Source organism: Camelina sativa, chromosome 18, assembly GCF_030686135.1.
Source record: "Camelina sativa cultivar CO46 ecotype springtype chromosome 18, ASM3068613v1".
Classification (NCBI taxonomy): Eukaryota; Viridiplantae; Streptophyta; class Magnoliopsida; order Brassicales; family Brassicaceae; genus Camelina; species Camelina sativa.
In genome coordinates, this window is record NC_141897.1 from 2,116,040 (window position 1) to 2,140,166 (window position 24,127).

The window sequence follows — 24,127 nt, forward strand, 5'->3', positions numbered from 1 at the left end:
AACTCTATGTTTACATAACATGCATAATAGCTTTGATTATTTTCCTATTAACTAAATAAATTTGGGGCCGATTACAAAATTACTCTTAACGAAAAGAGTTCACACCTCCTTTTTTCACACGATAAATTAGTTAAATAACAAGCATGTTTTCAGTTATCCGATGTGGTTTTTATCTAATATCATTTGATACTTTGATAGCACCAGAGTTTACTCAATTACACATTTTGTATAGAATAGCAAGAAATTTGGATGAAGCATTCCTTTGTGTTCAGCTTTCAATTTTATCGTGTGTCTATTACAATGAATGAACATATAAAAATAAAACGACAAGGTTTATTATACGTTACTATACATGCATGCGAATAACACGGGCTTATCTTTCCTTTCAAGTGTGAACACATAGCAATTGGTTTTCGAAACAAAACCGAACATATACACTATACAGTGATGTGTCAATGGTTCATGTTGTTGATATGCAATGAGGACTTGAGCAGTACCTAGAGACTGGGCTTATTACATAGCTAGGGAGACAAATATATTTGTTTCTTTTTGACTTAAGCTGTGTAGTTTTGTCACTTTTTACCATGGCTACACGTTTCTTCTATTTTTCGCCAATCCCCGCCGCTTTAATGATTATCAGATTGGACACCTTTTATCTTTCTTGATACTACTAATCCATCATACCATCGCAGTCCTGTAATATCTTTAATAGCCAATTAACCACAACAACAATGTTAACGACAAGGTAGACCAGAGTCTAGGAAAACCAGTTAGCTAGTGACCATAAAATTCTTCTTGACCAATACATATAATTCTTTTTAAATGTTTCCTTTGATTTATCTGTTACATGATATGTTGTCTAAGCATTGTTCCATTTTCAAGATGATTCAAAATCGTTTCATATCGACTAATTTGTGTACCTTATAGAAGAAATCACTACATCTTTGATCAAAAAAAAAAAAAAAAAAAAGAAGAAGAAATCACTACATTAACTAACAATTAACCTTTAAAATTATTCTTTTTCTATTAACATCAACAAAATAAAATTAGTCAATTCACTTCAAGACTTTACCTGTTTTTTCTTTCTTTTCCCACAAGATTTGACCTTTATTTTTTTTGAAGTATGTGATGATTTTCCAGGGTCTTAAAAGCACAGAAGAAGCTAAACTGAATATTATTTGCAATTTGAGATATAACTATTATATATATGGTGAAAATAAACATTTTATTTAAATGTTCAAATATTAGAGGAAAACGCATAATCTTGATCTCTTAGTCTTCAATGGCTTTATCTTCTTCTTTGCCTTTGGTGGCCTCAAAGCTACTCTTATTGCTGTATCAAAGACTGCCTTCACATTCTATTAACAAACAAAAAAACCTTTTTCAGTTTACAAAATTTATTATAGTGTTTTTAACCTTAATGCTCATTATGCAAAATTTAAATACCTGTTGGGTTTTGGAGCTGCACTCTAAGTACCTTACGGCTCCAATCATCTTTCTTAATTCTTCTCCCTGTTACTCAAATTCATTCATACTAATTTCAAAATCACAGTTTATGATTATTTTAATTTATAGTATTGACGACAAAAAGAATTATTTTATTATGTTATGCTACCTGAGCAGTTGTTATAGAAGCTGCTCCTGGATGATCTTTCAAGAACTGATTGTCATCCCTCAAATCTGAATTCAATGTTGTGTAACATTACTTTTCTGATATTAGATAAATATAACTGTTTATACACTATCAAATTCTTAAATGATTGTTGACAAAAAAAAAATTCTTAAATGATTATTTATTTTCGCATGATTTTCATTAAAATTGTAGCATAACAAAATAGTATAGAATCAGGTGAATAACCATAGCTCTGTTTTTCTTTTTTTGGCAAAACACATTTAATTGTGGTACTATATATATTTTTAAAAAAATTTAATGTTAACTTATATTCAAAGAAAATCAACATTTTTATATTTCTAAAGTAAAGCATTTCTTTGACGTTTCTTTAACAGTTTAAATAAAAGTACTCTACTTAATTATTGTGGTGCTATTTTTTAAATAACATATTATTTAGTGATATAAAAAAATTATTAGAGTAAAACACATTATTATCTAGCAGGAGAGAAATGGTAAAACATAGTATCCTCTTCAACTCATCAAGTGCTTACGTACGTAGACCAGAAAAACCGCAACACATTGCCATCGCTTCCAAGTATGGAAGATGTTGAATACGACAAAAAAAAGGTTTGCTACTCGATAATATATTCGAGAACTTTCAAAGTTTGGTGCGTTTGTTGTCAAAGCGGTTTCTGATTCAATAAAAGTTCATTCAAAAAAAAAAAACAGAGTAGTATATTATATGAGACAACATGTATAATCTTCACATTAAAACAAAAAAAAAAAGAGTATATTTAGTTATATACAAGGAAAAGTAGCATCTACTGGTGTGTTTTTTTATTTTCCTTTGTTTGCAAATTAAAAAAGGTCTATGGTGGTCATATTTATATTGAGATATCCCATAATCCTTATTCTATTATCTGCGGATTACTAATTTGACGCAAATGCTTAAATGCTTTAAAGAAAAGAACTACCATAGTTTTTTTTACCTAATTTTGTTCCGACGAGTACAATGGGGATGCTAGGCGCATAATGTTTCAGCTCCGGAAGCCACTATTAATCAACAACACATCAAATATATCAACCTCGACAATACTTACGCAGAAATGCTTAACCATAATCAAAATTTATGTATATATATATATATATATATATAGAAGAGAATTCAAAGTTACCTTTTTGTGAATATTCTCGTAACTGGCTTTGCTAATTAGGGAAAAAGCTAATAAAAACACATCTGCTCCTCTGTAACTCAAAGGTCTAAGCCTATTATAATCTTCCTGCCCTGATTATTCCACATTAATTATAATTATGAAAACCAGTTTTTAACTGTATATCAAAAATCAGTTTTAGTAAAATCAAGTAATCAAACGTACCGGCCGTATCCCACAGGCCAAGGTTCACAGTACTCCCATCGACCACCACATTCGCACTGAAGTTGTCGAAGACCGTTGGAACATAATCCTGTAATTTAGATAGTTAAATCATTTATATCTCAAGAAGAATGTTTCTTAAGTAAACAGATTGTAAAGATTCAGTAGCTTGGGGTTAAACTAAGCTCTCTTAACATTTAATAACTTGCGATGAAATCTTAAAACAGAAAAAATGTTTAAAGTCTTTTTAAAACATCAATTTGAAAATATTTATGAATATACTAAAAAAAAAAATACAGTTACCGTAGGAAAAGTATTGCTGGTGTATGAAATGAGCATACAAGTCTTTCCCACTGCTCCATCTCCGACAGTCACACACTTGATGAATCTTGCTGTGCTCATTTTCTTTGCTTTTGTCTTCAATTTATTTATGTTCTTTTATGTTTATGAGTTTGTGTTTGTGTTTGGGTTTTAAGTTCAGAAGAGAAGAGACGTGGTGGAGGGTTCTTAAGAAGGCTTTTGTGATGATTATAATTATTTATTGGTGAGGAGGATGATTCTGATTACAACTTTTTATTGTTAATTATTATTTTCATTATTGGTAAGGGGAGGAAGTTTGAAGCAAAACATACCAAATTAACCAACGAATACCGAATTAAGGAACTTTATAGATACAGTTGATTGGTTTTCTTTTTATGTATTCTCGTATCGAATAAACCAAGTAAACCGAACAAACTCTCACTGAACCAATGAAATTATATTCGTCTTAGGTCTAAAATTTCTATTTTGAAAAACAGTTGCTATTATTAAATTTTACCCACGTAGTTATATTTTTCTCCAAATTTTGATAAGATTTTTCTCATACTCGGACGAATCGAACCAAACGACACCAAAATCTGAAATTATGCTCACTTTTGGCCTTTCATATTGGTTTAGTATATTTAGTTTATTTAAAGTAATGACTAATGAGTTAAAATGATTAGTAATAATTGAGTTTTTCTTTTACTTCAAGTGCAAGATCACGTGGTCACCGAAAGTGATGTAGCCGTTTGGTGTTGGTTGTGAGTGGATTTTTTTAAGTGTTGGAGAAGGAACTCTCATCTTACTTGCTTTAGTGTTTTTCTTTTTCTTATTTCTCTAAACTTTTGAAAAAATATTTTATTTTTGTCTTATTTGATCCCATTTTAACTACATTCAAAAATGACAGGATCGACTTTAATATTATAATTTTTTTTTACTTAGTGTATTCAGAAATACAATCTACTTTTTTCTTCTTCATTACCTCACATATAAATTTGTTGACGTCATCCAACAGTTTTTTACGTTATAAATTTTTAGTTCCAACAAAATATTCCTTGACATGTATTTTGCAGACCCCCATGCAAGTATACGACGATCCATATTATTTTTTGATATATGTATCATTAAAATTTGCACAGAAAACAAAAAAAGAATGATTAAATATGCAAGGCAGATCCAAAACTACATTTTTATGGAGGGTAAATAAAGTTATGTTCGTGGTGAATAGAGGCATAAAGTTTGATTCAATAAAAATTGCACAAATCATCAAATTTGTATCCTAGGCAACTGCACTGCATTCAATCAAGAAATTACAAAGCAATTTCCATAATTTGAGTTTGTAGAAGTAGTTTGGTGCTCTAGCATCATACGTAAATCACTTCAAGTATACCATCCACGGCTCTACTGCGTAAAGAACACGTTTAGGAATATTAAGTAATCGAATTTTTTCTTTCTTAACAATTGACTTTGTGTGTAATCACTTTCTCAATATGCTTTAAAAAAAAAAAAAAGGATTGTTGCTTAATAAGTCCACAAGCTTTATAAATGGTTCACAATAGATAAAAAGTTGTAAAATAAGCATACTGTTGGCTGAACAAGAGTCTGCACTTTCTTCAACCTCGAGCTTCCTACTCAAGCTTTGATACAAATTTGTGAAAAAGTTTGAAACTCATTCTCAATTTTGACTGCAAAAAATCTCAGATTAATCTTTGGCAAAACACTACAAGAAAACAAGCCTTTTGCGAGGACACATTGCGACGAAACACAGCTCTCGCAAATTTGCGATAGATTTGCGAGGGATTTACTAGAAAATAAAAAACCATAGCACATTCCTCGCAAATTTGCGACGAACTCAGTCGTCGCAAATCCGCTGCTCAATTGCGACGCATTTACAACTAATTCGCTGGGAAGGTCCTTTTCTTCGCAAATCCATCGCAATATTGCGACGATTTTGCGGGAACGTACTCCATAGCAAATTTGTTATGGAATTGCAAGTGATTTGCGAAAGCCATAGCAAATCCATTGCAAAGTTAGGATAATAATTTTTTTATAAATATTACAAAACTTAATAGAATTATTCTGAAATACATTTGATTGTGTTCATAAGGTGAATTTACTAACTTTTAACATTATTTTGATGGTTTTTGCAAATTAGATATTCAAGATTTGCGACAAATTTGCGACTGATTTGCTAGAGCCATAGCAAATTCGTCGCAAATCCATCGCAAACAAGACAAAACATAGCAATTCCCTCGCAAATAGAAACTTTAAACCCTTAACCCTAAACCCTAAACCCTAAACCCTAAAGACTTATTACATTACTATTAATGATTAAAAAAGATGAATCCAAAACTATTAATCAAAGATAGCAGTGCAACAGAAAATTGTTAGAGAATTGGACAATTTGGCAAATATTTGTCTCAATGTAATGAACATATATGTGATATAGTGTAGAACATCATCATGTTTAGAGTAAGATGCAAAATTGGACAATTTTGGAAAGTTTGATGATAGAAAAGAGTCTGATGACACCATTGGACCTTATAATATACTTGAAAGTTAATTTGACTAATTTGTTACAATTATTTTGATGGTTTTTGCAAATTAGATATTCAACGTTTGTGACAAATTTTCGACTGATTTGCTAGAGCCATAGCAAATTCGTCGCAAATCCTTTGCGAAGCTCAAACCTCGACTAATCCGCAGCCAAAAGAGAAACCCTTCTCGAACCCTTCTTCTCCGATTTCTTCTCTCTTCGCAGATCTCTTCTGTCTTTTCCGGTGAGTCTGCTCCTCTTCTCTCAGGTCCGGTTAACCCTTCTCGAACCCTAACTCCTCCTCTTCTCTCTTGTCCTCTGAATCTCTTGTCCGGTTAATCTCCGACTCGATCTCTTCTCTCTTTGCTGGTAAGTCTCCTCCTCTCCCCTTCTAAATTAGGGTTTCGAAATTGGGGATTCATTTTGGGGTTTAGGGTTATGATTCGATTAGGTTTTTAATTCGATTTTAGGGTTTCGAATTTTGGGGATTTAATTTTGGGATTAGGGTTTCGATTTTGGGGATTTAATTTTGGGTTTAGGGTTTCAATTTTGGGGATTTAATTTTGGGTTTAGGGTAACGATTGTGGGGATTTAATTTTGGGATTAGGGTTTCGATTCGATTTTAGGGGTTTTAATTTTTGTTTTTAATTTAGGGTAATGATTTTAGGGTAATGATTTTTACATGTTCTCCTTTTCTTCTCAGATGTCTTCTCGAGACCAAAACGGATCTGTCAACCAAAACCATTACACAAGGTTCATATCTTCACAAGGATTATCTCCTCCCGTCCCTTCTCGAGGGGTACGCTCTACTGGCTCTGCTCAAAGGCTACATTCTACCGCCTCTTCTCAAGGTACCTCACCGGTGCAAAATGATCTTCCTCCTCAGCAAAATGATCCTCCTCAGCAAAATGATCCTCCTCCTCAGCAATCAACGTTGTGTGTCAACGGTGCAAGTGCCTCTCAAGTGTTTTTCACTTTGGAAGAGTTACTTGCAAGTCCCGGGCGTGCTGGCTTACCAAAACTGGATCCTAAGCGACCTCCGGGTACTATTTGGTGAGAATGTTATGTATCTAACATATAGTTTATCTTTATGTTTTGTATTTTCAATGATCCTAATTCCTTTTATCTTATGTTTTGTAGGTTTGACCAGGATTCTTCGGTTGCTGCTATTGTCCGGACCATTTTTGAAAGAGATTTCAAATCAGCTCATGCCAAAGTATGATGCATACTTTGATTATCTTGCATCTAAAGATCCAGAGTTTGCTGCTAGATTTCGCCGAGAAGATTCACCGGCCAGACCTGCCACCGGAGATGGAACCACTGGAGATGGAACCACCCGAGATGGAACCACCGGACAGTAAACACTGATGAACTTGTTTTGTAAACTTAGTACTTAGTACTCTTTATCCTCTCATAACTATTTTTTGTGTAGAACAAAATCGGTTATTATGTTTTGTTATTGTAAACTTAGTACTTCTAATTACAGCATTAATTTGCTTAAGTATAAGGTTTAATTATAATTACAGGTTTAATTTTAATTACAGGTTTAATTTAATGAAGCTTACCAAAATGAAAATTCTAATTTTTTTTTACAATTTGCACCGTTATTATAATTTGCAACGGAAATTTTAATTGCAAAAGCATCGCAAATTTGCGCGGGATTTACTAGATACAAAATTGCTAGGATGTTGCTAGAAAAATAGTTCCTCGCAAAATGCGTGGGATTTGCGAGGGACAATATTTCCTCGCAAAAGTTGTGAGGGAATTGCAACATTGACCGATTTGCGAGACGCGATTTGCAAGGAACGGACTTTCCTCGCAAATTTCTCGCTTTTGTCGATTTGCGAGAGATTCGCGATATATTTGTCCATCGCAAAAGACGTGTTTTCTTGTAGTGAAATCTTGATTTTCATGTGTTAACTTGAAATTTAGTGAAACTGAAGTTAAGAAATGAGCGTGCGCACACATTCACACAGTTCAGCGATTTCATCACGTTTCTAAACTGGAATTATTACCGTCTACAAGATTGATCTTGGAAATCGCCCTATAAAGCTTGTTATTTGTAGTTACATTTAAATCCTTGAAGGAATGTACTTCATAGCATCTAATGTACTTTCACTTCCATCTCTCTCATTAGAAAAATATCTCACCCTTTGGCTTCTTATACAAGTTGAGCCATACTCTCTCAGCTATTTTCTCTCTCTCACGTCCTCTTCTTCTTTGTACTACTCTCCTATCATTTAATTGACTTAACAGAGCTTGAGCGCCTCGTGATATCTATTTTTCTTTTTGTCAAACCAGTCTTTGGAAACCTCTCTCCGCTTTAGAATTTCGAAACACCTGGGGGCATATATAATCCCACGTGTTAACTTCAGATTTATTTAATTAATGCTTGTACACCAAGTCAAGTTTGATTTACAGTAAATGCAAATTAAGCATACTATTGGAATGTTTACTGGATATTTCCAGTGTGGTGCTGCCGTGCTGGTTATATAATATAACAATTTATTATTGGTATTCTGATGATGTTAGTCGTATATACAATTGCCGTATATTTCCAAGTATTGTGTAGAATAATATTTGTTGGAGAGTAAATGACAAGATTGTGATTTGTTATATAGCCTAAACAAGAACTCACCGCAAAATCAACGATAACTCTTAAAAAGAAAATTCGTCGAAAAACTGTCCGTAATTTCTAATAAATTTAGTTACATCGGAACTTTCATCTACATTCGTTGTGTTTTCTTGTAAAGTGTACAATAACAAATTGAAGTTTTAGAAAATATATTTTAGTAGTGTAATAATCAGGGAAAATAAATCAATCTTCTCTATTTCCTGATTAAGCCAAATTAATTGACCACGAAAATATAATAACGAAAACGTATGTTGCATGTAACCGACACACCGTATACTAATTATGAGCTATCCATTTCATTATTCAATGTGTACCTGATACCTATATGATTGTTTGTCTAAAACTCTAAATTACCTTACTAAAATAATCTGCTTGATCCATTTTTTAGGTATATATACATTACTCGCGTAATGTTAATACTTAATAGTTAATTCGAAATGTATATATATATATATACATCATAAGATATATTGATATAAGTTTAATGAATAACACAGTGTACAGCATTACAACATTTAAGGCTTCACCTAGATGCAAGTTGTTGCATTAACTATTCGATCCACGTGATTATTCATCCAAATATAGTGTTAAGTGCAAATTAATGTTATGTTTTGTGAAATTTGTCGGGTTACTTAAAGGAAATACATTTTCCAAAATTAAGTACTACGTACAACTTTAAGTATCAAAATTATTCGAATGTGACTTGTACTTCATGTTTCGCTTCGGTTATATATAGATTTTTCTCCTTTTGAAATTTACTTGGAACATATTTTGTGTGTTTGCATATAGTATATAGTTACGGTTCAGTTTGGATCTAAAACTAGTCTTAAACTTAATTAGTATATTATATGATTACTGTAAGACATAAGTTTAATTTGTTTAATATGAGTGAAGTTATTTTGAAGTTTAACAAAAAAATCCATTATTTTTATTTTATTTAAAATACGTGGTTGAACCGGTAACACAACTTTGTTTGTGGTGGTTCGATTTTGAGGTTTTCTTTATTGATTTTTTTTTTTTTTTTTTTTTTAACTTTTGATTTGGTCCGATCAATGAAACGGAAATAGACAGCCCCTAATAAAATTTGATTGGATATCTTATTATATGTTGTGCATATAACACTAGAAGGTACGTACCAAACAAACTTCTCATTTCTCTCCACTAGAAACGCTCACAACAATGAGAAGTCATCAAACACATTCTTCTTCAGCTGTTTCCTTCATCTTCTTCCTCTTCCTATTGTTCAGCCCCTTCTCATTCTCTACGTCAAAACTAGAACCTGTTAAACGTAACCCTAAAAGGAAACAATCAGTTTCAGCTATTCTCATTTTTGGAGATTCGACCGTGGATCCGGGCAATAACAACTACATCAATACGATATTCAAATCTGATTTTCCTCCCTATGGTCTCGATTTCAAAAACAAAATTCCCACGGGTAGATTTTGCAACGGTCGACTCGCCACAGATTTCATTGGTTAGTTTTGATATATACAATAGAAGTATATTGATTCTATCTTTAAAATGAACCTAAATATCGTATATATACGTATGCGTAGCCTCATACCTTGGTGTGAAGGAGAATGTGCCACCATATTTGGACCCAAATCTTGGAGTAAATGAGTTAATAACTGGAGTTAGCTTTGCATCAGCTGGATCTGGATACGATCCTCTCACTCCAACCATTACTGTTAGTGTCCAATCACCATCTCTATTCTCCTTTTTAAAAATTTTGGACATCATTAAGAATGTAAAAAAGAATTATGTACATTAAGGTCGTTATTTTAGTATTATCATAACCATATTGTTGCTAATAATATAAGTCTTCTAAACCTAAATCGAAGATCAAATAGTATATATTGACCATAAATTTCAAGATGATTATTACTATATAATTTTGTCAACTGGCCTTGTCTAAATTAACTAAAAAAATAAGATAGAGTTCCAGAATCTAAATTACATTTGTAACGACTACATTTGAGTATAATATATCGATGCTCATTGCCCAATAAGGAAAGTACATATTACATCCTTTAATACTCAAGGATATGAAATTATAGATGTATATATGAAATTATAAACAGACATATCATTTATCTGCCGGGCCTATTTCACTGGATAATTAATTATATTTCAAGAAAAAAATTGAAATCTCATGTGTTTATCCGTGGGTAGTTCTAGAATGTGAAGAAATAAGTAATATAATGACAAAACAAAATCAATCACTACATGATGTGGTTGACGACGACAAATAAAGTATTTTATTTATTTAGTCGCCACTATTAGGGTAATTAGTCTTTTAAAAAAGAGCACATGTCCAAATCACCCAATTATTATTTAAGTAATTTGGTACACTTTTGGAATAAATAACTTAAAGTATCTTGTTGGGTGTGTTGTTGCTTTCATTGTGGTGTGGTACAGAACGTGTTAGACATTCCGACTCAGCTAGAGTATTTCAAAGAATACAAGAGAAAATTAGAGAGTAAAATGGGAAAAGAAAGAATGAAGAAACACATAGAAGAAGCTTTGTTTGTTGTAAGTGCAGGAACCAACGATTTCGTCATTAGTTATTTCATAGTTCCAATACGAAGGAAGACTTTCACTATCGAAGCGTATCAACAATTCGTTATTTCCAATCTCAAGCAATTTATCCAGGTGAAATTCAGATTTCTTGATTTTCCACATACCTAAAACATTTCTCTCTTTTTATTCTTTTCTAATTTCAATGTTCAATTTTTATTCAGTCAATTATGATTAGTAAAAATTTAAAAATAAATAATCTTAAACACAACATTGACGTCTATAGAAAAAAGGGTATTTTTGAAAATCCCCCTTATATAATCTCATTTTATTTTGTATGGGTTTGAATATTAACTTGTTCAAATACTGTTTTCTAACTAAACTAGGTACTAACCCGCAGAAAACCTCGGGCTGAAATAATTTATATTGTTATTATGTTATTTATAAAATTTTGTGATTAAAATTCGGTTTCTTATATTAAATTTTTTGTATTTTAAAAATGTTTATTGAAAACCTGTCAATAAAACATTTGCATGTAATAAATAAAATTGTTTAAATCTTTGGCAACTAAACGCAATTCTTGCTATAGTTGTGAAGTAAGTAAAAAGATATAACTAACATATAAAAAGAGAAACTAAATATAGCTATTAATGGTTCTTAAAAACCTCTTTGAAAACAACATTCATTGTTTTTGTGGCTTCTCTTTCTTGTCTGTAATAAACACCTTTCAAGCATAAAATATATTCAAATCTCAACTTAGTTTTATCGAAACTGTTATATATTTTATTGGATTTAATTTTTGATAAAAACTTTAACCTGTGCTGAAAAAGCTTTTTGATAAAATTTGTAGTTATATAGACTTTATTCGATTAGATTTTTAAAATCCTAGCTGTTAATTTTTTTTTAAGTATGAATTAGTTTTGATTCTAATAGATTTTTTTTTAGTTTTCTACAATTTACTTTATTTTATGTGTCCCCAATATTCGTTTTTAATTAATTAGATTTATTTAATTAATTAATTAATCTTAATTATGTTTTTCTAATGGCAATTGAATGTAATTTTTTACAAGGTTAGTTTTATATTTGTATATCTCAATTAATATAGTAGGATTGTAGTTAATTACAAAAGAATATTCAAAACATTTATTTATATGATTATCTTAGTTTTAGTTTAAAAAAAATAACTTAGAGTTCTAAAACCAAAATTCGTAGATAAATACATTATAGCAGCACAAAAAACAGGTTTTAGTTCAAGATACCGACCACAAAAAAAAAAAAGGGTTCAAGATACCACAATTCTGAGAAATTTCCAAAATATACCACAAACATTAGGCCTATCAAAAGTACTCAAGTTTATATAGGTTAGTAAGGATAATTATAATACATCCGAAAGTTTTATCTATATTTTTTTCTTAGACCTTCGAAGTTCTGATGTTATTGAATTTTTTTCATTTGTTTTTAGATCGTAGCTTTATTAAAGGAAACATAAAGTGTAGGTTTAGGGAAAAAATTTAAAAATTGTTATGTTTTCGGTTTGACTTGAATCTACTAAGTCAAACACCTTTATATTCATGAGTACTAAGTTAATTAAGTTAAACATTTGACTTCGGGCTTCGCTCTCATTCGAATTATTAAAATTAGCTTTTCCAGTCTAGCTCAATTTCAGAATTTCACGGTTTCAGTTGTTCGGTTTAGATTTGAATAGTTTTTTTTATTTTTTCCTTTCGGGAAAATCGATTATTTTGTTTGCAGATACAGTACATTTTAGAAAAAGAAAATACTTATATGTATTGTGGATAAATATGGTTAGGGTTTATGGAAAGAAGGAGCAAGAAAGATACTGGTGGCAGGTTTACCACCAATTGGGTGTTTGCCGATTGTTATAACATTATTCTCCGGCGAAGCATTGACTAACCGTTGTTGCATTGACCGTTTCTCTGCCGTGGCCACAAACTATAATTACCTCTTACAAAAAGAATTGGGTCTTATGCAAATGAGTTTGGCCGGATCCATTATCCTTTACCTTGACGTTTATAACTCATTATATGAGATCATTCATGATTATAACAAATTCGGTACGTAATAGTTTGGACACAATTTTTAATTAGTTGAGTTATCATTATTTGTCTGTACATTTGGATCTTTAGGACTTACGGTTTCTGTTAGAGTTTAGACTTTAGGATATGTTGTTGATTAAGATGTTTATTTTTACACTATTTTGTTAATGTACAAACATGAAACATTTAAAGTTTTAAACTATTTTCTACTTCTTTACAAATTTTAAGCTATATCATTACTTTTCAATTTTATATTGGTTTTAATTTAAGTGGCAGTCTATCACAAGCCGAAATTATCCTGCAGTTCTAAAAAGACGACCAATGATAAAATTATACAAACTATGGATCTATAGTTATTAGTAAAGTATTCCATTATCATATTAATAAAAATAATATCTTAGAAAGATTAGATTTTTGCATTGTCACGAGTCATAAATTTGGTTTCAAAGATAAAGTGAATATTTGTATTTTTTGTATGTTAGGGTTTGAGGAAGTGAGCAGTGGATGTTGTGGAAGTGGATACCTAGAGACATCGTTTCTGTGTAATCCAAAGTCATATGTGTGTCCAAATACATCTGCTTATGTCTTTTTTGATTCTATCCATCCAAGTGAGAAGACTTACTTCAATGTTTTTAAATCTCAACGACGAATCTATGATTCTATTGTAGAATTATAGATTGTTTCTGATTATGACATGATCACTGATTCACACTATTAGCCAATTGATGTCAATAAACTTTTTTCTTCCATTATTAGTAATGAGATGTGCTGATAGTCTATGTATTAATATTTCAAGTTGAAATAAAATAAATTAATGTTATACTATATATGATTTTTTGTATTTTTTTTGGTTAAGTTGAACTGCTTCTATTAATCATAGAAAATGAAGAAGAATATGTACTGTGATGACTTGTCATGTTGTGACGTTTGGACTGGATAGAAGTGAGAACTGAGAAATTCTAATGTATAGTATATAATAAAGTATATTCTACCGTCATTGCAATGATCGGTTCTCCACCGTGGCCAGTGGCCCACAAATTACATTTTTCTCTTAGTTTCTTACAAAAAATAATTGGGCTTCATGCAAATGAGTTCGGCCCATCTTAGATTTGAGATCATATACCTACTCCATCTTAGATCCCACATCTTTTATCTAATTAATTTTTATTTATTTTTTTTAAAAGGTGATTTTTTTTGTCGAACCTCATATACCTAGTCCTTTTTTCTTCAACCAAACATTAAATAAATTAAAAGATTACTCCAAAATTGATTGAACATCATGACAATGATTTGATACATTTTTTGTTGAACATCTTCATGCACGGTAATGCAATTTAATATAATCAAATTTTGGATCGGTGGTAAAAGTGGTGTTGTAAGTTGTAACCATCTGAATAAAAACTCTTCTTTTTTTTTTTTTGTCAAACACTATTCCCTTTCAAAAGGTAATATATATTGATGAATTAATAAAATTGTTATACAATTGGGCGTACAGCCAAAGTGGAGGTGAAAAACACTTAATTGACGTCTATAATCCACCCTACAAACAAACAAAAAATAGATTGTTGTGTACAGAAAAAATACACCAACAAAAATAAAATAAAAAACAAACAAACGAAAAAAACAATGCCAGATACAAAACAGATTGTTATGTCAATATCTTTTTTCTAGTATGATCGAGATAATTTCTTCATTTAGAATTAGTGATATTTTTTATATAATTTTAATACACAACTATTTTTTAAACCAAATCATTATTTTCTAAAATATGTTGTATTTACTGACCTATGATTTACTTACGAATATCCTATCAGTATATCGTTATTATTGAAAATTACCTCCATTTATTCTTTCTTTCACGTATAGTTATAAGTGATGCATGCACCAAACCTAAAAACTGACATATAATATATATATATATATATATATGATATATGTAGTTTTTTTTTGGGATCTTTATGTTTTTTATTAGTAGTCTTCATTGTCATGTGTTGGGTTCCCACAACCCTAAGCGACTCTACTATATAATACTTTTATAGGAATTTAAAAAAAAATAAAATAAATAAATGCAAATTAATTATAAAAACATAAGCAAAAAGCCAAAATTAAAAAATGAAAAAGAAAAAAACGAAAAAGATAGATATTTAAGTTTAAAGTTGAGAACATAAAAACCAAAATAGATAAACGCGCATAACTTAAGAAATCTCTGGTCGATCGATTTGGTGATCGTCACTGTTCCTTTCTAAATCTTCTGTCTCCGATCGTGTTTCAGATCAGGAGTTTGATTCTGACCGAGATTTTTCTTCAATATGTTTTGGGGAACCATTTCGGCGGTTTTGTTCTGTCAATTAAAGTTGACAGTTATCGTTCTCCCTCTTCCACGAGAGATAACTGCCAACCGAAACCGCCATGTAAACCCTATAAATCTTCACTTTTCCCTCGCTATTTCTCAATCATCTTTATTTCTTTCATTTCCAATTGCATCTCTCCATCACAAATGAGTGATTACATTCGTAAATCCGTTCAAGACCTTGACTTGGGCATTGATGATGCCCCAGCTACACTTCCACCGGAGTTCCTTTCCCGTGCGATCTCTGTTAACCGGCACACTCTGGTTGTCACCCCTGTCAACCCACACAAACAGAATCTTCGTGCTTTAATCAGGCAAATGCCACGGGTTTGGGGTTTCGCGGATGAATGTGTGGGACGTATTCTTGAAGGAGGGCGTGTTCAATTCCGTTTCCAATCTAAACTTGGTGTTGCGAAGAGGACCGTGGTCTTTTAATGATTGGATGGTTACCACTCACCGGTGGTATCCTAACATAAGTGAGACCAATATGAAGATCATACCCTTTTGGGTTCAAATTCAAGGTATCCCAACCCTTTGTTTAACAAATGCAATGGCTAGGTGGGTAGGGAACAAGATAGGCTATGTCTCAGAGGTTGATTATGAAGAAAATCAAAACCAAGTAGGGTCTGTTCGTGTTAGAATAGATTGGAACATTGATGACCCTCTGCGTTTTCAGAGGAACATTCAGTTTATTGCTGATGAGAACACTGTTGTTAAGTTTCGTTATGAATGTTTGAGAAACTTCTGCACCAAATGTGGTTCTCTGAAACACGATGCAAAGGAGTGTTCCCTTAACTTTGATGATACGGGGTCTGATGGTTCGGATAACGATAGTGATGATAATGATCAAAATGATGGTGACAAAAACATGTCTGATGCAAACACTCTTCCTTCTATCGACCCGGCAAAACTCATTCCTGGTCTCAACATGGCACCCCCAGAAACTGCTCCGGGTCAAGGTTACGCTTCCCAACCGATGGGAAACCAGGCTTTGTAGACACTGATCTCACTGCTGAACGCATTCGCTATCTCAATGCTAAGTACACTAAACAGGGTGCCGATTACCATGGTCCTAAGAGTCTTCTTGATGAAAGCTCTGATGATGCTCAGACTGACTTTGTCTTCAAGAAGCGGAAGAGGGTACACTTTGAAACTCAGTTCAACAAAGAAGAGGTTGCAGAGGAGTGGATGGTCCTGAATCGACTCCGACACAAATGCCACCGTACAGACTCGGTGGGCTCATGCTCTGTTAACAAGTGATTCGACGGAGGCGCGGGGGGCCCGATACCCCGAGACATTCAAATATGAAGATCCTCTCCTGGAATTGCCAAGGCATTGAGCCACCTCTAACTATATCTCGTTTAAAAAAACTTTGTTTTAATACTAAGTGTGATGTACTCTTTCTTTCTGAAACTTTGAATAACTCTGATGTACTATCTAAACTTATGTGTGATTTAGGATTCTCAAACTGTATTATCCAACCCCCTCATGGTAGGAGTGGTGGTTTGGCTCTGTTTTGGAAGGATTTTGTGAGCTTGTCCTTGATCTCCAAGGATGAGAGACTCATTGATGTATCTGTCCAATGTAATAATACTCTATTTCATTTGACTTGTGTGTATGGACATCTCAATCCCACTGAACGTTACGAACTCTGGCAACTACTTGAATTCTTAGCGCTCTCACGCAATGGTTCTTGGATACTGATAGGCGATTTTAATGAGATTATTTCCAACAATGAAAAAATTGGGGGACCACCTAGAGCAAAATGGACCTTCCGTGATTTTAGACATATGATATCTACATGTGACCTGCAATGTGTTCAAACTAGAGGAAACCCCTTCTCATGGGTTGGAGAACGCCATACACATACAGTACAATGTTGTCTCGACAAAGCTATGATCAATTCTGCAGGCACTGCTTCTTTTCCCAATGCAGAGGCTATATTCTTGGAATATGCAGGCTCGGACCATAAACCAATCTTACTGAATCTAAAATACAGGGTGAGACATAAGAGATGGATTTTCCACTTTGATAAACGTCTTTTAGATGAACCAAATTTTCAGAGGATAGTCCAAGAAGGTTGGCTGTTTGATAATAACAGTACTGATACACCTATCAGTGAACGTATCAAAAACTGCAGACAGAACATGGCGAAACTAAAGCGGGATGTACAACTGAACTCAGAACAACGCATTACCTTGATTCAAAGTCATTTAAACTTTGCAATGGAAAGCTTACATCCAGTTTTGAGAGGAATGATCCAACAGTTACATGATGAGCTAACGAAAGCATACGGAGATGAAGAGAAATATTGGCAGCAAAAGAGTAGAAATTAGTGGATGACCGCGGGAGATCAAAACACAAGTTATTTTCACGCATGTGCAAAATCAAGATTCGCCAAAAAAAATTATATCTTCTATTTATGATGATCAGGGTAACCTCTATCAGGGAGACAAAGATATTGGGGAACATGCTCAAAGTTTTTTCACAAAGATCTTTACATCTACAAACCATCAAGTCTCCCTGTCAGTCTTTGCTGATTTCGAAACAAGAGTATCAGAGGAGGCAAATGATAATTTAACAAAAGCTTTTACCAATGATGAGATCTACAATGTTGTATGTTCAATTGGGGATGATCGAGCCCCAGGACCAGATGGTTTAACAACAAGGTTCTACAAGGCGTGTTGGGAGACTGTTGGTCCACATGTTATCAAAGAAGTTCTTGCTTTCTTTGACACTTCGTTCATGAAACCAAGCATAAACCACACTAACATTTGCATAATACCTAAGATTGAAAATCCACAAACACTATCGGATTACCGCCCAATAGCTTTATGCAATGTTCTTTATAAAATAGTGTCAAAATGTTTAGTGCAACGACTGAAACAACATCTCAATGAAATAATCTTCGGCGCACAGGCAGCTTTTATACCGGGACGAATTATTCAAGATAATGTCATGTTAGCACACGAAGTTATGCATTCTTTAAAAACCAGAAAACGAGTCTCGCAGAACTACATGGCTGTAAAGACGGATGTTAGTAAAGCTTACGATCGTGTTGAATGGAGTTTTCTAGAAACAACTTTGAAAATTTTTGGTTTCTGTGACAAATGGATTAAGTGGATTATGGCGGTAGTGACATCAGTAAATTACTCTGTTCTGATCAATGGGGCTCCTTATGGTCATTTCCAACCAACAAGAGGAATAAGACAAGGAGACCCTTTGTCACCATACCTATTCATCCTCTGTTCTGACATTCTTAGTCACCTAATCTCTTCACGTGAACGAGAAGGACTTCTGCAAGGCATTAGAATTGGTAATGGTGCTCCAAGTATCACACATTTACAGTTCGCAGATGACTGCTTATTCTTTTGCCGTGCTAACAACAAAAACAGCCAAGCTTTGAAAGATATTTTTGACATTTATGAGTACTACTCGGGCCAAAAAATTAACACCTCCAAATCAATGATCACTTTTGGAAGTCGTGTCTTTGCAAGTACTCAAACAAGACTGAAGTCAATCTTAGACATCCCTAATCATGGTGGCGGAGGCAAATATTTAGGACTCCCGGAACAATTTGGTCGTAAAAAGAGAGAAATGTTCGAATATATAATAGATAGAGTTAAGCAACGAACCTCCGGTTGGACTGCAAAAAAACTATCTCCTGCAGGCAAGGAAATCATGTTTAATTCAGTGGCTCTCTCTATGCCAGTCTATGCTATGAGTTGCTTCAAATTGCCAATAGGAATAACTACAGAAATAGAATCTCTCCTCATGCAATTTTGGTGGGAAAAGAACTCAAACCGACGAAGTATTCCTTGGATTGCTTGGAAAAAATTACAAACACCAAAGAAGGAAGGGGGTTTGGGATTCAGGGACCTAGCAAAATTTAATGATGCTCTCTTGGCCAAGCAAGCATGGCGTTTAATACAATACCCTAACTCACTTTTTGCGCGAATCATGAAACATAGATACTAAAGGGATGAGTCAATTCTAGATGCAAAAGTAAGAAAAAAACAGTCATACGGTTGGTCTTCTATTCTGATTGGACTAGAAATAATAAAAAAAGGTTCATGTTACATTGTAGGTGATGGGAAAACAATATGTCTAGGAGTAGATAACTTTCTCGACACTCATCCCCTGAGAGCAGTTGTAACCACAATACCACAAACAGAGATGCTACTGCATAATGTAATCTCGAATGACAGAGGTTTTACATCGTGGGACACACACCAGTTATCATTATTAGTCGATCAGAAAGAGGAGGAGCTAAACAAAAACATTTACCTTTCTCAAGATGAACAACCTGACAAACTTATTTGGAATTATACGCGTTCGGGAGAATATACGGTCAAAACCGGCTACTGGTTTGCCACACACTATCCCTTTGATCCAGGAGTTGTACCTAATATCCCACATGGCTCTGTGGAATTAAAAAATAAATTTTGGAAACTCAAACTTCTTCCTAAAATAAAACATTTTCTCTGGCGAGTTGTTTCACAAGCTATTCCAACAAAAACAAGGTTGTGGACAAGGGGTATGAATATTGATCAAATGTGTTCAAGATGTCACCAAACTGAGGAAACTATCCATCATGCATTGTTCTCATGCCCTTTTGCTACAATGGCCTGGAGATTCTCAAATACCAATGCTTTAAACATCAACGATTTACCAGAATCTATAGAGGACATCATTAGTCAACTTGTTTCCCACTATTCACAGAGTGCTAATATATTCAACTCAGTTCTGCCGTTCATTCTTCTATGGCGAATCTGGAAAGCAAGGAACAATCAAGTCTTTAATGATTACCGAGAGAGCCCATCTAAGACAATGTTACAATCGAGGTCTGATACAAAGGAGTGGATTACACATTTAAAACCTTCAAGGAGTGGACAGACATCTACTGAATCAAACATCAATTGTTGGTCACCTCCGTTGCAACCGTATCTCAAATGTAATGTTGATGCTAGTTATGATTCGCATACCCGTCAAGCAACAAGCAGCTGGATATTTAGAAACTATCAAGGGGAAGCCAAAGCATGGGGTGCAACAAGATTAAGTAATGCTGGATCACCTTTAGAAGCTAAAACAAAAAGTCTTCTTATTGCCATGCAGCAAGCCTGGATAAGAGGATATCAAACAGTGATCTTTGAGGGAGATTGTGAAGTCTTGATCAAACTGGTTAACGGTCAACTCTTGAATGTTTCTTTATCAAACCTTCTCAATGACATAAAATTTTGGTCCTCTAAATTCCATAAAATTTACTTTGAATTCAATAGGAGAGAAAGCAATAGAGTGGCACATGTTTTAGCTAAATTTGGTTGCAGTGATAATCAATATTACTCTAATACTGTCTTTGTGCCAAATTGGCTGATTCAAACTCTCTGTAATGATTTCCATTAATCAATAGATATCATTTGTGGAAAAAAAAAAAAGATAAACGCGCATAAGTTTAATTAAGCAATATGAAAAACATAATAGTTTATAAAAATGTAACAAAATCAAAAGTAGTCGTGTTATAATGTAATAATATCAAATGTAGTCGTGTTAAAATGTAGTAATATCACATTAGTGTAATATTTCTTCTACTTATTCAGACTAGAATGTTTGAACCATTAAATATAACATTTTAAATTTTTTGCAGTTGCATACTCGAATTTTACATAAATCATAATAGTAATACGAACATAAAGTATATTCTAAACAAGGAACTCTTCACCGATGGATGCAATTGCCTTCTTGACAATGATTTGATACATTCTTTGTGTTGGATGGACTGCGTCCCAAAACACATATTTGGTAGGCTCTTTGCATACTTGCATATCTTTGCATGTCGCTCCATATTCGTATGTACCTGTTCCACAACAGCCTTTCGAAGGCTCGACAAAACCTATAAATTAAAACCAAATAAGGACATAAATAGACCGTCTCTCAAAGTTGTGAACTTTTAAAGCAAAATGATATAAACTCTCACCAAATTTTCTTGGATTTTTAATGGCTTCTTGGATGGTCGAATAAGCATCAACGTAGATGGTTTTCAAACCGATTGTAGACTGGAGAAGCTCTAGATTCTTGATGATTTTGGAGTTAAAGTAGAAAGCGACTTGGTTTAGTTGATCTACACAAGTTGTTTGGCCTCGTAGGTATTTAATTAAGGGCATACAACCCATGGGAGGAACTCCCACCACCACCAACCTCCTAGCTCCAAGCCTATGCAACATCTGTAAATTCAATAATATAATAACAAGAAAGCTCAAAAGATGCTATGAATCTTCTTTCTTTCGATATATAATACTAAAATGCAATTCGTATCCTTTTTAGTATATGTGCATGTGCCTATCATAGTTTATCTATCTTGATTCGATTTACCAAATTAACCAAAACTTAATTCAACAAATTAATAAAGTACACTGTAACACTTTGAAATATATTTCATAACGATTGAAGGTGGACTAAGTTTAAATTAAAGTTTTTCTGGTTTCGCAAACTAGTTTTTCCAATGAAACATTATACATATAGTAAAACAAAAATCTCACTGGACACTTCTACTGGTATAATAATGTTTCCCAATAAATGGGACAAAGTATGACCATGACCATTGTGGTTCTGAAATCATTTTTTTTTTAACTAACAAAATTAATTGTGATCCATGAACAAGTTCCAGAGACCCGACATGAAAAAGTCAAAAATTCATATCATTGTAGGGTAGAAATTATGTATTCAAATTTAATTATCTCAACAACCAGATAGAATTCGTATAATTTTATTTGTACACTGTTCCTCTATTTTTTTGCCGTAATTTATGACTTTTTTATTTATATCTGATTAATTATGAGGACCAACAACACATACACGTACTTGTAGAATTATTCAATTCCACTACATACGCATTTATTTCAGCAGCTAATATTAATTTCAGACACAGACACGTTCTTTCATAAAAATCAATAAATCCATGCAATGGTTAAAACGTACTCGGCTTTCTTCACAAAAAGAAAAGAAACATGTATATACAGTAAACTATGTATGATATAGTTATCGTATATAAACATCATAATTAATGCATACGTAAAGTAACAAGAATTTAGTGGAGACGTAAACATACCTTAGCGTCGTAAAGCATACGACGGGAGAGAAACTCGACGTATTGTTCAACCGTGTATTGCTTTTGTCGAGTAAAATCGACTAAGTAATTTTGAAGAAAGTCATTTGATCCCATGCTCATAAGAAATATCGCATTATTTATCAGTTTTGAGCTCTCTAATGGACCGACCAATTTAGTCAGATGAATCTTGTAATGCAAAAAGTAATTGGCTTGCGTTGTGAAACTCCACACGTTCTGTTCAAACCAACAAAATAGTTAAACTTAAGTATTGGTGTAAAGAGAATTCCAACTTTTGTTTTATTTAGAAGCCAAGAAAAAGAGACTTAATTATATATAGGCTTACGGATATATTAGCCGTGAGATCGTCATAGCCAGAACCAGCAGAGGCAAAACTTGCACCGCGAGTTAGATCAGCTGGGGTTAAGGTTGGATCAAGAAAAGCCGGTATGGGAGGATGACCCATGGCCTCCGCTGGGGGAAAATAAAACATATATACACTTTAGTATGTTCATAAGTAAAGCTTTAATTTCTAACAATAATATAAAGCTTACCGATGAAATCGGGAGCGAGTAATCCATCGCATAGTCTGCCAGTGGGTTTATGGTTGATGAAATTTCCACCATAAGGCGGAAAATTCCCTTTCAAATCGGTCTTAATGAAATTATTGTTTCCTGGATCGACACTAGAATCTCCAAACACAAGTATAGATGTCACATTGTGCTTCGCGGCTAGCTGCCGAAGAAGATGAACGTCCAAAGCCACCACTGAAGGTAACGGCTGTAAAGCTCCCGCCACCAAAAGAGTCACAAACGCAACAATCAACATGTTAATAGATAGAGAAGGACGTGAGACTTTTCTAATTTTTATTTAGAAAGTTTCTTTTGAGAGAATTGATGTAAATATCATATATGGTCTGTGTTAAGGATGCTGTTATATATAGAGGGAGTTTTTTTGACAGCTTGGCGTAATGTTGTTGGTTGAGACATAAAAAGTAATGTGGCCAACAGAGAAATTCAATTTGAGATCTTGGTTAATTTTATGTTATGATATCAATCATATCTTTATGATTTTCTTGTCTATCACAGTCTCACCTATTTTTGGTATCTGATATATATAAAAGCTTTATAATATTTTACTTATATTTGTTGAAATAATACTCCAACCCCGTACTTCCCTCTTTAGATATGAATCCCATATTTTAACTAACTACGAGATATCCCGTGCTTAAAGCACGTGTCACCATTTTTATAAAAATTTCTAATATAATAATAAAAATTATTGTTATTTTTTTTAAAAATGTTATTTTGTTTAAGATAATATTTATTTTTAATTGTTCTGTAAATCTATTATTCTTTTTGAATACTAATTATTTTAGAATATTATAGTATTTTATTTTTGACGTATATTACAGTTTTATATTGTTTGTTTGTTGTATTTGCATCATTATTTTGTGAAATATGAAGAAGTAATTTTAAATTATAATTGTGAACAAATAAAAATTATTAATTTATCATCTATATAAATTTAGTTTTACCAACCCGCCAATGTGGAAATTAATACACACATTTTTTATAGATTGAGTAATATATATTCGTTTTAAAAAATTCAAATCACAACATATGCAGAAAAAATTGTGCATTTT

At 32.9% G+C, this 24,127-nt stretch overlaps 3 protein-coding genes and 1 pseudogene across 3 annotated transcripts; 2 read left to right on the forward strand and 2 right to left on the reverse strand.

The window, feature by feature from the left end:
* Positions 1–1,159: 1,159 nt before the first annotated feature.
* Positions 1,160–3,497, reverse strand: LOC104760306 (rac-like GTP-binding protein ARAC2). The gene is made up of 7 exons (XM_010483210.2): positions 3,289–3,497; positions 2,989–3,076; positions 2,788–2,897; positions 2,602–2,665; positions 1,616–1,680; positions 1,447–1,512; positions 1,160–1,358 (listed from the first exon to the last, which is right to left on the reverse strand). Exons 1-7 carry the CDS (start codon positions 3,385–3,387, stop codon positions 1,245–1,247), a joined length of 606 nt encoding a protein of 201 aa, XP_010481512.1. The 5' UTR covers positions 3,388–3,497; the 3' UTR covers positions 1,160–1,244.
* Positions 3,498–9,603: 6,106 nt separating this feature from the next.
* On the forward strand, positions 9,604–13,855 carry LOC109130451 (GDSL esterase/lipase At5g45960-like). Its single transcript, XM_019240015.2, has 5 exons — positions 9,604–9,930; positions 10,013–10,143; positions 10,875–11,108; positions 12,784–13,048; positions 13,513–13,855. Exons 1-5 carry the CDS (start codon positions 9,636–9,638, stop codon positions 13,704–13,706), a joined length of 1,119 nt encoding a protein of 372 aa, XP_019095560.1. The 5' UTR covers positions 9,604–9,635; the 3' UTR covers positions 13,707–13,855.
* A 1,672-nt stretch (positions 13,856–15,527) lies between these two features.
* On the forward strand, positions 15,528–20,783 carry LOC147921385 (uncharacterized; annotated as a pseudogene).
* A 124-nt stretch (positions 20,784–20,907) lies between these two features.
* LOC104760307 (GDSL esterase/lipase At5g45950-like) lies at positions 20,908–23,446 on the reverse strand. The gene is made up of 5 exons (XM_010483213.3): positions 23,037–23,446; positions 22,829–22,956; positions 22,486–22,719; positions 21,355–21,601; positions 20,908–21,270 (listed from the first exon to the last, which is right to left on the reverse strand). Exons 1-5 carry the CDS (start codon positions 23,308–23,310, stop codon positions 21,080–21,082), a joined length of 1,074 nt encoding a protein of 357 aa, XP_010481515.1. The 5' UTR covers positions 23,311–23,446; the 3' UTR covers positions 20,908–21,079.
* Between the last annotated feature and the right edge of the window lie 681 nt (positions 23,447–24,127).

What these genes read in the sequence shown, in the direction of transcription:
- LOC104760306 (XM_010483210.2), bottom strand. Translation starts at nt 3,387, where the DNA reads ATGAGCACAGCAAGATTCATCAAGTGTGTGACTGTCGGAGATGGAGCA. An exon ending in ACTCGTCGGAACAAAATTAG is followed by an intron (nt 1,681 to 2,601) that starts GTAAAAAAAACT and finishes CATTGAATTCAG; the next exon opens with ATTTGAGGGATGACAATCAG. An exon ending in GCAGCTCCAAAACCCAACAG is followed by an intron (nt 1,359 to 1,446) that starts GTATTTAAATTT and finishes GTTTGTTAATAG; the next exon opens with AATGTGAAGGCAGTCTTTGA.
- LOC104760307 (XM_010483213.3), bottom strand. Translation starts at nt 23,310, where the DNA reads ATGTTGATTGTTGCGTTTGTGACTCTTTTGGTGGCGGGAGCTTTACAG. An exon ending in GTATGCTTTACGACGCTAAG is followed by an intron (nt 21,602 to 22,485) that starts GTATGTTTACGT and finishes TTGAATTTACAG; the next exon opens with ATGTTGCATAGGCTTGGAGC. An exon ending in TAAAAATCCAAGAAAATTTG is followed by an intron (nt 21,271 to 21,354) that starts GTGAGAGTTTAT and finishes TTTAATTTATAG; the next exon opens with GTTTTGTCGAGCCTTCGAAA.
- LOC109130451 (XM_019240015.2), top strand. Translation starts at nt 9,636, where the DNA reads ATGAGAAGTCATCAAACACATTCTTCTTCAGCTGTTTCCTTCATCTTC. An exon ending in ACTCGCCACAGATTTCATTG is followed by an intron (nt 9,931 to 10,012) that starts GTTAGTTTTGAT and finishes ACGTATGCGTAG; the next exon opens with CCTCATACCTTGGTGTGAAG. An exon ending in ATCTCAAGCAATTTATCCAG is followed by an intron (nt 11,109 to 12,783) that starts GTGAAATTCAGA and finishes AAATATGGTTAG; the next exon opens with GGTTTATGGAAAGAAGGAGC.